The sequence below is a fragment of the Diaphorina citri genome, unplaced genomic scaffold (genome assembly GCF_000475195.1).
Source record: "Diaphorina citri unplaced genomic scaffold, Diaci psyllid genome assembly version 1.1 scaffold2264, whole genome shotgun sequence".
Classification (NCBI taxonomy): Eukaryota; Metazoa; Arthropoda; class Insecta; order Hemiptera; family Psyllidae; genus Diaphorina; species Diaphorina citri.
Window position 1 is genome coordinate 9823 of NW_007379689.1, and position 16965 is coordinate 26787.

At 41.3% G+C, this 16965-nt stretch overlaps 1 protein-coding gene across 1 annotated transcript in view; it reads right to left on the reverse strand.

Annotated features, from left to right (window-relative positions):
- Window positions 1–16965, reverse strand: part of LOC103518590 (uncharacterized protein ZC21.3-like) — a 32491-nt gene continuing 15526 nt past the window's right edge. The window contains exons 3-4 of the mRNA XM_026830347.1: window positions 1788–2279; window positions 1–290 (exon numbers count right to left, since the gene is read on the reverse strand). Coding sequence (XP_026686148.1) covers window positions 16–290; window positions 1788–2279 — 767 coding nt within the window. The 3' untranslated portion in view covers window positions 1–15. The remainder of the gene's footprint in view (window positions 291–1787; window positions 2280–16965) is intronic.

The window sequence follows — 16965 nt, forward strand, 5'->3', positions numbered from 1 at the left end:
GTTTAGATTTAGAGTTTAGAGCCTGAAGAAACAAACATCACATAACCAACCAAGATGGTTTCCCACCTTTGATAGAAGAGGAACATAAAGAAGAGGAGGACTTACCACGGACATCCTGAGCTGAATGATGCCCACCCCGTTAGAGTTGACTCTGCCGTCAACACACAGATGTTTGGCGACACACGTGTGTCCTGGTTGGGCGCACGGCACTCTCTCAGCGTTCTGGGATGGCGGCTGATACTCTGGGTACGAAATGCCTGGAACTCCGCCACCCGATGACCCATAACCGCCTGCAGGGGCATCCGAAAGAGATAGAGAAAACACTGCCTTGTCTGAAAGACAAAGACAGAGGAAGGAAGAGAGAGACCGAAAGTTGAACGGAAAGGGAGAGAGAGAGAGAGAGAGAGAGAGACCTGAAGAGAGACAAAAAGAGTAGGAATGAGAGACAGAGAAAGAGAGGGAGGGGAGACAGTTTTTCGATATGGGAGGGAGGTGGTGAAAGAGAGAGAGAGAGAGAGAAACCTGAAGAGAGACAAAAAGAGTAGGAATGAGAGACAGAGAAAGAGAGGGAGGGGAGACAGTTTTTCGATATGGGAGGGAGGTGGTGAGAGGCAGACAAACAGTAATATAGGGAAGGAAAAAGAAGGTAAGGGAAAAGGGAAAAAGGAGGGAAATGGAAGAGAGGAGGGGAAATGAAAGAGGAAGGGGTAGAAAAATGAGTGTAATTTTATCTCGCAGCATGCTTATGGGAAACCTGAAGAGAGACAAAAAGAGTAGGAATGAGAGACAGAGAAAGAGAGGAGGAGGGGAGACAGTTTTTCGATATGGGAGGGAGGTGGTGAGAGGCAGACAAACAGTAATATAGGGAAGGAAAAAGAAGAAGGTAGGGGAAAATTGAAAAAGGAGGGAAATGGAAGAGAGGAGGGGAAATGAAAGAGGAAGGGGTAGAAAAATGAGTGTAATTTTATCTCGCAGCATGCTTATCAAATTATTTTCGTAATAATATATTCTCCCTAATTCTACCTCCCTTGCTACCTCTCTGGTCCAAAATTATTTCCCTTCACAAATTTCTCTCCCTTTTTGTCCCTTTTCCCTGATACAAAATCATCCCGTCCCTTTTTGTCAGTTTAGTCCCTCGCCTCTCTCTCTCTCCCTTTCTCTCTTTGTTTTGTGTTTGGGGAATGAAATTTTACAATTGGAAACATTGAAAATCCGATTATTGTACAGGGTGTTCCTGACCCTCCAAAACGTAGACCCCTTTTTTGAAGAGATTGGGAGATTGGGCCAGATGTGGATGGCACAATTGGCACAATGGGAGAACCTTGATAGCGCCATTAAAATACATTCACTCGTTCATTCACAGACTAGGGTAAAGACTAGGTGAAGGACTGGGATAAGTTGGGGATTGGAATTCTGGGAATCCTCCACCTTGGGCCTGGCTACCAGATGTACTGGAACCTCCATAGCCACTGCTGGCGGCAGCAAATGTGTTAAAGGAACTTTGTTGTTGTTGGAAGAAAGCTTGCTGTTGATTTGAGCTTTGTTGGTAAGTGGAACTTTCACTGGATTTACTGTCGTCAGGATATGAACCGTCAGTGGGGTAGGTACCTTCGCCTGTATAAGACCCGTCATTGGGGGTTGCTTTTGTGTGACTCCCTGAAATTTCAAATTTTAAATTTTGATAACATGCAGATGAAAAATATGTAACACCCAAAAAATGAAACGTAAACCAACCAAATTTGCCGACAATGATTACCTACTTTGACATGCAGGTCCCCGTTTCTTACCTTCCCCTTTGTAGAGACCATTGTCGAATTTGTTGGCATTATTGTCAGGCTGATACAGTCCATTGTTGAACTTTTGTGCATTACCATCAGGCTGGTACTGTCCCGAGCTGTAGGTCCCAGAAAGCGTCTGCCCTGGATTGTAGCTCCCTGGGTTGTTGTAGCTCCCAGGATTGTTGTAGCTCCCACGATTGTTATGAGGGGTGTACGTACCAGGGTTGTTCAACTTCTGTGCATTCTTCACATCCTGCATGTGAGCTTGCTGCTGGAGCATTTCCTGTTGCTTCTGGATGATCGCAATGTCCTTGATGATTTTGTCGGCCTCGAATTTTTTCTGGGCATCTATGATGGCCTGTTGTTGAGCCTCTTGCTTGGATAGGTTCACCAGGTCGGCATAGCTGGGCGCATTGTTGGCTGGTGCGGATGGCCCAGATGGTGCAGAAGGCTCCGAGTAGTACTGAGAGTCTTCAGGATGGAATCTGAGCTGATCCGTTCCTGAAATCAGAGAAAACTATTGCAGACCAAACCCAGAAATATAGCATCCTCTTCTTCTACTCCTCCTTCTTCTTCTTCTTCTTCTTCTTCTTCTTCTTCTTCTTCCTCCTCTTCTCCTTTTCCTTTTCTTTATTTTTTCAACTCCTCCTTCCTGTTATTCTTCTCTTCTTCTTGTTCTCCTTCTTCTTCTGTTTCTTTCTTTTCCTCCACCTTCTTCGTCTTCCTATCATTTTCTCCCTAATTCTTCTTCTTCTCCTTCTTCTTCTTCTTCTTCTGTTGTTTTCTAATTTGGTCTTTTTTGGTTTGGTCACTGTGGTCTGTGGTCACTTGGCCTAATGTGGTCACTAGTTTGGTTCTATTAATTGGAGGTCTTGATTGATTAAAATTTCTGAGTATGTACCATACGTTATACTTATAGGTACCTGGAAGATATTAGATGATATTGTTTTGGTTGTAATTTCATATATAAATTACATATAAGTAGAATAGAATAGGAATAATTATTATTTATGATTTAAGATTATAACTACCAGGAGTAAAAGCAAATGTAATAAAAAAGAGGAAAAAACCATCTCCTCAGAAGGTATTCTTTACCTTAGGAGGTGTTTATTTTAAGTTCAAAAATTATAAAAATAAATGGAATAATATTCAATTCAATTCAATTCCTTCTTCTTCTTCTTCTTCTTCTTCTTCTTCTTCTTCTTCTTCTTCTTCTTCTTCTTCTTCTTCTTCTTTTTTTCCTTCTTCTTCTTCTTCTTCTTCTTCTCCTTCTCCTTCTCCTTCTCCTTCTTCTTCTTCTTCTTCTTCTTCTCCTTCTCCTTCTCCTTCTCCTTCTTCTTCTTCTTCTTCTTCTTCTCCTTCTCCTTCTCCTTCTCCTTCTTCTTCTTCTTCTTCTTCTTCTCCTTCTCCTTCTCCTTCTCCTTCTTCTTCTTCTTCTTCTTCTTCTCCTTCTCCTTCTCCTTCTCCTTCTTCTTCTTCTTCTTCTTCTTCTCCTTCTCCTTCTCCTTCTCCTTCTTCTTCTTCTTCTTCTTCTTCTTCTTCTTCTTCTTCTTCTTCTTCTTCTTTTTGTTAGTCTTTTTCCACTCAGGTGGGGTCGACATGTCGTGTCTGAGTTGTCCAAGCTGCTCGGTTCTAACTATGCCTAACTATAAAGTTGTTTCAGTCTGACTTGAGAGCGGGAATTTTTACTCTTTTGTCCGTAAAATGAGGTGTAACCATTCTTCAAATAAGGTGACTCGGATCTTGTCATCCCCATTCTTTTCCATCCTGTACGGTTTTTCACGTTTTCTCTGCCAGTGTCTCCTTCAACATCAACCTCAATATCAATTTCACACATGTTACCATTATCTCTGGCTTCTATTCTTCTTCTATTCATCTCTCCTTGACAATTCTTTGTTTTGGTCCAACGCAGAACTTCTCGCTTTTCGAGATGGGTTCAGTTCTTCACAGATAATCTACTCGTTAACAATACCCCGGGAGTTGATTTCAATATGCAATTTGTTGTTGTTGTTGTTGTTCAACAAGAGATAGGAGGAGAGCTTAAGAGATGTCGCAGTTATTTTTACAGCTGCATCTACTGCATCTTGGTACTTGCATTTACTATGATGTGTGGTAGGGAAGAAGAAGAGGAGGAGAAAGAACTTCATGTTTCGTCTAGAAAGACGACGATGAAAGAAGGTGCAGGAGGAGAGAGAACGTCTTATTCTCTATAGAAGGAACAAGGAATAGAAGAAAACGAAGAAGATGAAGGACGAGAAGGAGAAGAAGACGAAAGAGAATGAGGAGGAAGATAAGGGAAAACCCAGGGAGAGAAACATCTTGTTCTCTCTAGAAGGTTGTAAGAAGGGTAGAAGAAGGTTTGTACTTATTACTAGACAAGGGGTTTTCAACTTGTACGGATCGAACGCATGGACAATGTAAGGGCTCCGGGCAATGGTTGAGGCGAACTTGCTGTGCTGCAGTGCTGTTGAGGTTACGAAATTTCAAGTATCGATACTATGTACTTGCAATTGAATTATTTATCGATTCTTTTCCACCTAGTCAGTTTTTTCTCTCTAATATAAGGGTTTTAACTTCAAGTTTGTTTAAAGGTTTGACGTCTCTGTTATATTATCCAGTCTGAGTAGGGCCAAGGGCGTAGCCAGCCTCTCGTGAAAGGGGGGGGTAGCTTTCGAAAATTAGGTACCTATTTTTCTTGGCCTATATACATATGCATTCATAACTATATACATACAACTCACCCCAGGGCAGTTGTATTAAGTTACATTATGTAACTTGTAACATGGTACAGCTTTGTCAAGGGGGCAGCTGCCCTCCCTTTCGTCTTCGCTAAGAGTATGCACCAAGAAAAGGCAAGCGTACGAAGAAGAACAAGAAGTGGAGAAAACATCATGTTCTTTCCAGAAGAAATAGGAAGAAGATGATGATGAAGAAGAAGAGGAGGAGAAGAAAGAAATTCATGTTTCGTCTATAAAGACGATGATGAAAGAAGGTGCAAGAGGAAGAGGAGAGAGAACGTCTTATTCTCTATAGAAGAAAAAAGGAATAGAAGGAAACGAAGAAGATGAAGGACGAGAAGGAGAAGAAGACGAAAGAGAATGAGGAGGAAGATAAGGGAAAACCCAGGGAGAGAAACATCTTGTTCTCTCTAGAAGGTTGTAAGAAGGGTAGAAGAAGGTTTGTACTTATTACTAGACAAGGGGTTTTCAACTTGTACGGAGGAGTGGAATAGTAGGAAAAGGAAGAGAACAGGAAGGGTGAAGCGTACGAGGAAGAACAAGAAGTGGAGAAAACATCATGTTCTTTCCAGAAGAAATAGGAAGAAGATGATGAAGAAGAATATGAGAAAAAGAAGAAAAAATAACTTCATGTTTCGTCTAGAAAGACGATGATGAAAGAAGGTGCAGGAGGAGGAAAGAGAACGTCTCTATAGAAGGAAAAGGAATAGAAGAAAACGGAGAAGAAGAAACAGGAGGAGGAGGAGGAGGAAGAGAACGAGAAAACCAGGGAGGGAAACATCTTGTTCTCTCTAGAAGGTTGTAAGAAGGGTAGAAGAAGGTTTGTACTTATTACTAGACAAGGGGTTTTCAACTTGTACGGCTCGAACGCATGGACAATGTAAGGGCTCCGGGCAATGGTTGAGGCGAACTTGCTGTGCTGCAGTGCTGTTGAGGTTACGAAATTTCAAGCTTATCGCCCACTCAAAGTGGGAATTCCTGACTATAACGGATACAGCACTCATTTACATAACTATCTGTTTTTTTATAACTATCTATTGGGATCCTAATTGGTAATTAAAGTTTATCTGCTGGACCGACTCCAATATTCTATTCAATGGAGTTCTGAAGAATACTATCAAGAAGAAAATCTTCTAACTTCTAAGAAAAATATCTTTATTATCATTCTGTTTTCAATATCTATCTCGCGGACACGGGAAGATGATAATGGGATGCGAATGGTGTAAAATTACCTAAAGGGGATTTTGGGTAATTTTTCAAAGGTAGATTAAATATAAATACAACATTTCACCACTTATATTTGAAAGGAAGATCACAGGAAAAAGAGAAGGAACAGGAATAGGAAGAAAAGGAGAAAGAGAAGGAAGAGGAGAACGAAAAGAGAGTGAATAAGAGAAATGCAATATTTATTCAAAATGCATTTGTATGCTTTAAGGGTAGACCAATGTCTAGCCACTTAGGTCGTGGGTTCGATTCCTACCCGAGGAGGATTTTATCCTAAATAGATAAGGTTCCTTCTTGGATCCTATCCTGTCTTTCTTTTCTCTTAGCTTTTGGGACGATAAGACCTTAGAGCACTGTTAGAAGCTACAGCTCCTAACTATCAAACCTCTAAAAGTCTAAAATAATAATTAAATAATAATAACATTAAAAAGAAAAAAATCAGATTGTTCAGTGAAGGGCGGAAAATGAAAAGTAGGTATTGCAAAAAAGAACCTCTATAAACACTCTACCTCACATCACAATGGCTTGATTATTAAATTTTCTCTTTTGTCTTCACATTGCCATTTCCAAGAATAGGCTAACACTAACAAGTGGGTAGTACCAGTACCTACGTAGGTAGGTATGTACTAAGAAATATTTTCCTGCCTATTTGGAATTTGTGTCACAGGCACGAGTGTCTTGAATTAAGTAAGAAATTGGAACTAAGCCCTTCATAAAATTAATATGAATGACGTCTTTAAATTTAAATATTAAATCGACTGATTGTATGTGGTATGTCGTATGGCAACTCTACGAGTATATCAGAGCAGTTCTTTAAATAATTTATAAATTTAAATGCAAATAAATAGGTATTAAGATAAGAATCTTCACAAATTAAAATTAAAATGGAAAAAAAAATCAGATTCAACATTCAACAAAGAAAGTTTGGTGAGCTTTCGAGAATACTCACATCCCCATCATCAGACCAAAAGTCGCTCTCTCCCTCGCCACTTTTGGTCTGAGTATTCTTGCAAGCTCACCAAACTTTCTTCGTTGAATGTCGAATCTCAATTGTCTTTTTCATATTTTAATTCTATTGTTACTTTCTCCTGTTTTTACAACCATTAACATCACTGGAGGACTTCTTTCGACGTCCTTGATCGTCAGAAAGTGCTTATTAGGTCTTCATCTTCAGATATTACGTTACATTGAAAGAAAATACTGTAACATTCCTCCCTCCTTTCTCTTTCTCTTCCTCCTCCTCCTTCTCCTCCTACTCCTCCTCCTCCTCCGTTTTTCTCCTCGGAAAAAAATGCAAATGAAAATCGTAATATTTATATTATACGGTATACAAGTACGTATAGTTTGTATGCTACAATTTTTTAATACTTGTATTCCTAGATTTGTATTGTGAGAAGAGTGAACAGCGTCAGGAGCATTTTGCAAAACAGGGGTAGGTAACTATGCATACAGGGTGCAGTCGACAACAGTTGGACAATTGTTATCTCATTATAGAAAAAACAAAAACCATTTTCTAGGGCCCCACAAAAGCGCCCCTAGTGGTAAAACCATAATCAGACCATCATCCTATGTATTCGTTTCGGTGGGAAATCCAGTATATTTTTGTGCTTTTGAGATCTTGCATCGATTTTTGCCCGGGGCGAACTTTATCCAAAACAGAAAAGTTTCGTTATTGGAACACCTGGCTTTCTTCTATCCTGTCCTTCGGTCTCCATTTCGCGACGACAAGACCTCAGTTGTTACTGTTTTCTACAAAACCCATTCAAAAGAAGAAGAAAAAATTCCAACGCATCACCCTTAGTAGAGCTAAATCCTGCAGCCTAGTGACCCAAAAGACCCAACCCCGACCCAAATTTGTGACTTGCGTTAGGAATAGCTCGTCCCTAAAGGGGATTTAGCTAAAAACTATGACGCGACGTGACAAAAGGGATTTGGCTAAAAACTATGACGCGAAGTGACAAAAGGGATTTAGCTAAAAACTATGACGCGACGAACGACGAATCATTTCAGTCGTGAAGTTCATAAAATCGAGAGAACTTCCATTATCCTGTCCTTCGGTCTCCATTTCGGGACGACAAGACCTCAGTTGTTACTGTTTTCTACAAAACCCATTCAAAAGAAGAAGAAAAAAATTCCAACGCATCACCGTTAGTAGAGCTAAATAGAGCTACAGCCTAGTGACCCAAAAGACCCAACCCCGACCCAAATTTGTGACTTGCGTTAGGAATAGCTCATCCCTAAAGGGGATTTAGATAAAAACTATGACGCGACGTGACAAAAGGGATTTAGCTAAAAACTATGACGCGACGAACGACGAATCATTTCAGTCGTGAAGTTCATAAAATCGAGAGAACTTCCAATTCAACTTCATCTCCATACATACCTAGTAATCTGAGTTCAAAAGAATAGCAAACTTCTGAAAGTGGCACTAATGTATGGGTAGGGAGGGAAAACTTATAATTCAATTTGGGTTCGAAATAATTGATTTGAACCCGAATAAATTTCATCCCCCAGAAAAGTTTCAACGAGCATTTCAATTAGGGCAAGGTAATCTATACACTATTTTGCATGCTACCTAACCTCTATCTTCTCCCTCTTTGTCTTCGCCTTCGTTCCTCGCGTCTTCTTCTTCTTATTTCTTTTTCCACTTTCGTTTACCCCAGAAATTACACTATAATTAACAGTCGAATACCATATACATACCTACCTAGGTATTTTTCCTTTTTTCTTGAACTGACCCAAAATCAACCAAAAATTGGGATTAAAAGGTAAAAGGTTCGAAGAAGATAAAAATTGAAGGGGGGGGGGGAAACAACAACAACAACAACAACAACAACAAATTGCTCATTCTGCTCCGCTGACGCAGACAACCTGGGACATCAGACACATTTCGGCTTTCCACGCACCCTGTCTCAATGTCAGAAACGCGGAAGTGCAAGTGGGTACAAAGGAAGGAAAGCGTGCACAATACACATACAGAACTCACTGCCATTTCTTTCATTTCCAGGTTGTACAAGTCGGTAAAAGGATTGCCTCTCTCTCCACCTTTCATTTTTTTTTTTTTTTTTTTTTTTTTTTTAAAAAAAACAAAAATTTTTAATTTTTCTAAACTTATTTTTTTGGCTGGGAAACAACAGGGAGTAGACCAGCTTAGTTTGGCTGGGGGCTAGGGGGACTTTAAACAATGAGCAGACCAGCTTAGTCTAGCTGGAGGACTTACGGGGAGTAGACCAGCTTAGATTGTATCTGGGACTCTAAACAGGGAGTAGACCAGCTTAGTCTGGCTGGGGGACTCTAAACAGGGAGTAGACCAGCTTCGTCTGGCTGGGGCACTTTAAACAGTGATTAGACCAGCTTAGTCTGGCTGGGGAACTTTAAACAGGGAGTAGACCAGCTTAGTCTGGCTGGGGAACCACAGGGAGTAGACAAGCTTAGTCTGGCTGGGGGACCTTAAACAAGGAGTAGACCAGCTTGGTCTGGCTGGGAGACTTTAAACACTGAAGATATACCAGCCTGAAATACATATCATGTTCGTAGGTTTGGTTTAGCAGGCGTCTACGATTCCAATATGCGGCGGGCCTACCAAAGCCACTTTCTCGTGACGTGACGAGAGTGTGGCTGTCCTGAACCGAATTACCTAAAATCTCAGGGGAAAACTTTGAACTACATCTTTCTGACTCCCCATGACTTCACGTGACGTGATATGATGGTAGTGTGTTTCTACCTTTAGAGTGTCATTGTGAAAGCACGGTCTTCGTCGAAAACCAGCCATTGTCCTCGAATGCTGGCACCAGTCGCTATCTTCCCATCAATAACAACGTTAAAGTACATACTTATAGTGCTTATGCTCTCGGGATGAGATTTATTAGATACTTCACTTCTCCATAGAGCACTTCATCGCAGCATTCCTAATCCCATCATAAATTTAAATATAGATACCAGACCCAGGGTCGTTCTCAGGGGAGGTCGTGATCCAAAAAGTAGGAGTTTTCAAAAACTCCTGTTAGGATCATTAAAAACTCCTCTTTAGATGATTGAAAATTCTCTAATTAGTGAAATCTCTGATTAAGTAATTGGTGAAATGCACCAATAGTCTACCTTTTGTTTAATATTAAACTACTAGCCTACCCTCTCAGGATACATCTATGTACTTATAATATATCACAGCCCTCGCCTATTTGCGATACCCTCCCGACGGGCTGTGGCCGCGCACCGGGGCGTGGCCGCTGGCCTCCTTGAGTAACGGCAACGTTGCAGTGGCCGCGGGGGGCACGAAGTTTGGCAACTGCGCACGCGGAAGATTCCCTTGGGAATAAGAAGAGGACTGTTTGTTATGGTAGGAAGTTTCCTGGTGTTGCTGGTGTTGAGAGTAGGAACCGGTTTGGGAGTCACAGATGGCGCAGCTTTCGTAGCTGGAGGTCGGTTGTCCGTAGCTGTCTAGCGGTTGGGCTGACGGGCCGGAAGGTCCCGATGGGTAGCCACCCCCAGAGGGAGGATTGTAGCCTCCACCGCCAGAAGGGTAGCTGTCACCGTCGTCTTCCTTGCAGCAAACTTCGATGCCGGCCCGGCAGGATTTCTGGGGAAGAAGAGGAGATGGGGGATACAATTTAGTCAGCTAAATTAGAATTTAGAGAAAAAATCTTTAGAGTTAGAAAGAACAAGCCTAATCCGAGGCTTAGGTGTAGGGGCAAACAGCCCTAAATGATGGGTTAAATGGGGGATACAATTTAGGGAGCTAAATTAAAATTTAGAGAAAAAATCTTTAGAGTTAGAAAGAACAAGCCTAATCCGAGGCTTAGGTGTAGGGGCAAACAGCCCTAAATGATGGGTTAGGCTCCTACGAATCTAGAAATAAAAGGAAATCTGCTATTGCATCTCAAGACATTCAGGATAAACGTGTTGTGTCCACCTGTAACTGAAAGAGTCAAAAGAGGAAGAATCTCAAAGGTCAAAGGAAGATGAAATTTTGAAAACGGGATGATAAATACGAATACGACAATGATGGTGCAGAACCATCAACTTCCGCCTCATGGGGTAACCTTTACACAACCTTGCAGAAACCTTTACAAAACCTTGCAGAAACCTTTTTCCTTGCCGAGGGCTTTACAAAACCTGGCGGAAACCCTGGTCGGAAGCACGGACCTAATGACAGGGACCTTCCTTGCCGAGGGCTTTACAAAACCTGGCGGAAACCCTGGTCGGAAGCACGGACCTAATGACAGGGACCTACAACCTTGCAGAAACCTTTACAAAACCTTGCAGAAACCTTTTTCCTTGCCGAAAGCTTTACAAAACCTGGCGGAAACCCTGGTCGGAAGCACGGACCTAATGACAGGGACCATAAATCAGGCTAATTCAACCCGGAAAAAGAGGAAGTGCTAAATCAAGGGATATTTGGGAGAGGGTTAACAGCGAGGCATACCCACATTACCCACCCTTCCGAATATACACAACCTATTTAGGTAAATTTTCATACTGGGTAGCTGCATCAAACTTTAATGGACAAAAAAGAAAAAGTCATTATAATAGCCAATGTCCAGCCTAGTTAGCTGGGAACCGAGGAAGGTAGCTCGTTTGCCTTGTACCTAACCGCTAGGTCGCAGGTGAAAAATTCATTATAATAGCCAATGTCCAGCCTAGTTAGCTGGGAACCGAGGAAGGTAGCTCGTTTGCCTTGTACCTAACCGCTAGGTCGTAGGTTAGATTTCTGCCCGGGCCGATCTTTAACCTTAACAGATAAGGTTCGTTCTTATGAAGGCTGACTTTAAAACCTATATCCTGGTATCCTGTCCTATTTTTATCTTCGATTTCGAGACAATGCCTTTGTCCTAACAGTTCTCTCAATTTTTCACTCTCGAAGAAAAAAAAAAAAAATCTGTGAGCCAACTGGGGGGAAAAATCCACCTTAAGATAACCCACATGACAGTGTGACACCCTAACATAACGAAAATTTTAACAATTTACAACTCTTATTATTGTTACAAAGGTTCATTCTTATTAAGGCTGACTTTAAAACCTATATCCTGGTATCCTGTCCTATTTTCATCTTCGATTTCGAGACAATGCCTTTGTCCTAAAAGTTCTCTCAATTTTTCACTCTCGAAGAAAAAAAAAAAATCTGTGAGCCAACTGAGGGGAAAAAATCCACCTTAAGATAACCCACATGACAGTGTGACACCCTAACATAACGAAAATTTTAACAATTTACAACTCTTATTATTGTTACAAAAATTCATTAGCCAATGCCCAGCCTAGTTAGCTGGGAACCGAGGAAGGTAGCTCGTTTGCCTTGTACCTAACCGCTAGGTCGCAGGTTAGATTTCCGCCCGGGCCGATCTTTAACCTTAACAGATAAGGTTCGTTCTTATGAAGGCTGACTTTAAAACCTATATCCTGTCCTATTTTTATCTTCGATTTCGAGACGATGCCTTTGTCCTAACAGTTCTCTCAATTTTTCACTCTCGAAGAAAAAAAAAAAAAAAAATCTGTGAGCCAACTGAGGGGAAAAAATCCACCTTAGGATGACACCCTAACATAAAGAAAATTTTAACAATTTAGGTACAACTATTTAGGTACTATTTATTGTTGTTATTATTATCATTTTATCATGATTAGTACAATTTTCGTTACAAAAACGGTGTCTGTGTGTGTTCCATCCATTTTTGCGCGAAACGTAGAATCTAATTATCCGAATAATAAAAACATGTTGCCTTCACATATCACAAACATTAGATTATCCATATTTATATAACATGTATGCAATACCTACAGTTATCCATATTTATACTACATACAATTATACATAGGACCCTATATGACAGGGCCGTTAGAAGGCCCAACCTATGGTGTAGTGACTGTAGTGGTCAAGACGCTCTCCTGTTTACCAGGTCCAACCCTGTGATTGGACAGCCCAACCTTTGGTGTAGTGACTGTAGTGGTCAAGACGCTCTCCTGTTTACCAGGTCCAACCCTGTGATTGGACTTGTGTAAATGCAATCACAGCTGATTAAATTTATTTAATTTTATCTTCAATTATCAAAATAATTTGAGAATTTGACCACAATAATAGTAGTAGCCTACTGCTGGAGTAAAGGGACTTTTCAGTCCTATGAGAGCCGTATAAATAAGCAACTACCCTTATTATAAAAGGGCATCGGGGATTCGGGGCTAACTGTAATAATTTGCCCCTCCTACTGGTTTCGAGCCCCCGAGGAGCCCCACTGTGAAACGGCCCTGACTGTATATTTTACAGTTAACACGAAACCTGCCAGCCTAGTTAGCTTAGTTGGTAGTGCGTCTGCGCTAGGCCGCGGGTTCGATTCCCGCCCGGGCCGGATATTATCCTGATGGGATAATGTTCGTTCTCGGAACGGCTGGCTTTCTCCTATCCTGTCTTCCTTCTCTCTTCGATTTCGGGACGAAGGAGTAGACCAGCTTGGTCTGGCTGGGAGACTTTAAACACTGAAGATATACCAGCCTGAAATACATATCATGTTCATAGGTTTGGTTTAGCAGGCGTCTACGATTCCAATAAGCGGCCGGCCTACCAAAGCCACTTTCTCGAGACGTGACGAGAGTGTGACTGTCCTGAACAAAATTGCCTACAATCTCAGGGGAAAACTTTGAGCTACATCTTTCTGACTCCCCATGAGTTCACGTGACGTGACGTGATGGTAGTGTGTTTCTACCTTTGGAGTGTCATTGTGAAAGCACGGTCTTCGTCGAAGACCAGCCATTGTCCTCGAATGCTGGCACCAGTCGCTAACTTTCCGTCAATACCAACGTTAAAGAACCTACTTACATATAGTACTTATGCTCTCGGGATGAGATTTATTAGATACTTCACTTCTCCATTGAGGCACTTCATCGCAGCATTCCTAATGCCATCATAAATTTAAATATAGATACCAGACCCAGGGTCGTTCTCACGGGAGGTCTATACGGTCTCATTTGCCCCGGGGCCGCTAGGGTCTTCAAAGGGGCAAGGAACTAGCGGCCCCCCCCCAAAAAAGGGGGAAATACGAGGAGGTACCTGGTATAGACGTATTTCCCTTTGGGAAACTTAGACGATTTTCCCTCCTCACTATCTTCGGTACTCGATCTTTCGTACAGGGCTACCACGCCACCTAGTGGTTAAACTAATTCAAGCATTTTCCTATTTCCTTCAGGAGAAATGAGCTCCTGGAAAGGGGAATTCATCTCAGTTTTCGAAAGGAAAATACGGCTTATTCTCGTTTTTGTAAAAGAAATGTTCTACGGAAGGGCCTATTGTGAGTAAGAGGTTGGGCTGCTGAGGGAAAGGGTCTAGAAATATAGCTCAACTCCATACACAAAAAGCCCAATCTGAGTTTTAGGTGTTGGGACTAAACAGCCCTAAAGGATGGGTTAAGCTTCTACGAATCTACGAACCTGAAATTCAGAGAAAACTCTTGCAGACCAAACACCATAAGTTTATTTTTCCCATGAGAAACTGCTCCCAGAAGCCCTAAAGGATGGGTTAAGCTTCTACGAACCTGAAATTCAGAGAAAACTCTTGCAGATCAAACACCATAAGTTTATTTTTCCCATGAGAAACTGCTCCCAGTCTGTACAAGAAAGTTCGATAAAATAGAAAAAAGGACAACATAATGAAATTCTCACCCAAGAACAAATAAAGACAAAAAATGGAAGAAGATAAACACAGCCCTAAAGGATGGGTTAAGCCTCTACGAATCTACGAACCTGAAATTCAGAGAAAACTCTTGCAGACCAAACACCATAAGTTTATTTTTCCCATGAGAAACTGCTCCCAGTCTGTACGAGAAAGTTCGATAAAATAGAAAAAAGGACAACATAATGAAATTCTCACCCAAGAACAAATAAAGACAAAAAATGGAAGAAGATAAACAAAGAAAGTTCGATAAAATAGAAAACATAATGAAATTCTCACCCAAGAACAAATAAAGACAAAAAATGGAAGAAGATAAACAATAACAAAAAGGGGGGAAGAGATGAAAACGGAAACCACGGAAACGAAGGATATCGGAAAATGATGGGAATGGAAAGAAAGGAGGAGGAGGAGGATGACGAAGAAGAAAATGAAGGAGGAGGTAGGGTAAACGTGGACAAAGGAGAAATCAAATTAAAGTGAAGCAAGTTAGCTGTGACAGCCGCCTGAACGGTTTGTGGGATGACGAAGAAGAAAAGGAAGGAGGAGGTAGGGTAAACGTGGACAAAGGAGAAATCAAATTAAAGTGAAGCAAGTTAGCTGTGACAGCCGCCTGAACGGTTTGTGTTCTCTGAAAGGACCTAAATAGGGTGTGAAGGCCCTAAAAGAGGTTGCGACCAAAACAGGCCCGAAACCATGTCCAGATTGTCCAGTTATAATAACAAGTGTTGTTACTGTGAAGTTGAGGAAAGAGGGGAGAAAAAGAGGAAAAGGGAAATAAGAGATGAGGAGGAATCAGAAGAAGGAGAAGGGATATGAGAAAGGGAGAAAAATCGGGGAAGGCGACGTCGAAAGGAACCAAGGAAGAATACTAAAATCACCAAATAAAAGAGATGGAGAATGAAACAATGGACTGTTTGAAGAGAGAGAGAAAGAAGAAAATAAGAGATGAGGAGGAATCAGAAGACGGGGAAGGAGAAAGGATATGAGAAAGGGAGAAAAATCGAGGAAGGCGACGTTGAAAGGAACCAAGGAAGAATACTAAAATCACCAAATAAAAGAGATGGAGAATGAAACAATGGACTGTTTGAAGAGAGAGAGAAAGAAGTTGAAGAAGAAAGTACAATTGAAGCTTCCGAGAAAGAAGAAAGACTACAGATAAAGGAAGACTGGGAAGGGGATAAAAATCGAGCGATGCAAGGAGGGAAAGAGGAAGGAAACATATAAGTTGAAAAGAAAGAAGAGAAGGAGTTTTCTTCCTGAGAATAGATGAAATATTAGAGGAGGCAGAGGAGGAGAGAGTAGTAAAAAGATGAAGAGAATGGAGGTGAAAGAAGGAAGGGAAGAAATGGGAAAGAATTTCTCAAAGGAGGCAAAACAATCGTGTTATGAGGAAGGCAAGGGAAATGAGAGACTAAGAAGAAGAAGGTGAAGGAGAGAATGTTGAGGTGGGAGAGGATGTAGAAGAATAAAATGAAGGATGAAAACCTGGAATGTGATGAGGGCTAGTCGGAAATGAAAGGAGTGGAAGAGTAGGAAAAGGAAGAGAATAGGGTGAAGCGTACGAGGAAGAACAAGAAGAGATGGAGAAAACATCATGTTCTTTCCAGAAGAAATAGGAAGACGATGATGATGAAGAAGAAGAGGAGGAGAAAGAACTTCATGTTTCGTCTAGAAAGACGACGATGAAAGAAGGTGCAGGAGGAGAGAGAACGTCTTATTCTCTATAGAAGGAACAGAGAAGAAAGAACTTCATGTTTCGTCTAGAAAGACGACGATGAAAGAAGGTGCAGGAGGAGAGAGAACGTCTTATTCTCTATAGAAGGAACAAGGAATAGAAGAAAACGAAGAAGATGAAGGACGAGAAGGAGAAGAAGACGAAAAAGAATGAGGAGGAAGATAAGGAAAAACCCAGGGAGAGAAACATCTTGTTCTCTCTAGAAGGTTGTAAGGAGGGTAGAAGAAGGTTTGTACTTATTACTAGACAAGGGGTTTTCAACTTGTACGGATCGAACGCATGGACAATGTAAGGGCTCCGGGCAATGGTTGAGGCGAACTTGCTGTGCTGCAGTGCTGTTGAGGTTACGAAATTTCATGTATCGATACTATGTACTTGCAATTAAATTATTTATCGATTCTTTTCCACCTAATCAGTTTTTTCTCTCTAATATAAGGGTTTTAACTTCAAGTTTGTTTAAAGGTTTGACGTCTCTGTTATATTATCCAGTCTGAGTAGGGCCAAGGGCGTAGCCAGCCTCTCGTGAAAGGGGGGGGTAGCTTTCGAAAATTAGGTACCTATTTTTCTTGGCCTATATACATATGCATTCATAACTATATACATACAACTCACCCCAGGGCAGTTGTATTAAGTTACATTATGTAACTTGTAACATGGTACAGCTTTGTCAAGGGGGCAGCTGCCCTCCCTTTCGTCTTCGCTAAGAGTATGCACCAAGAAAAGGCGAAACTTTTTTTTTTTAATGGAGTGCCCTTTGGCAAAGATACAGTGTCAAATTCTAGTTGGCCCCTTCCGTGTTGCATACTCTTTACTCTTGGCAGTTCCAAAAGGCAGGGGCAC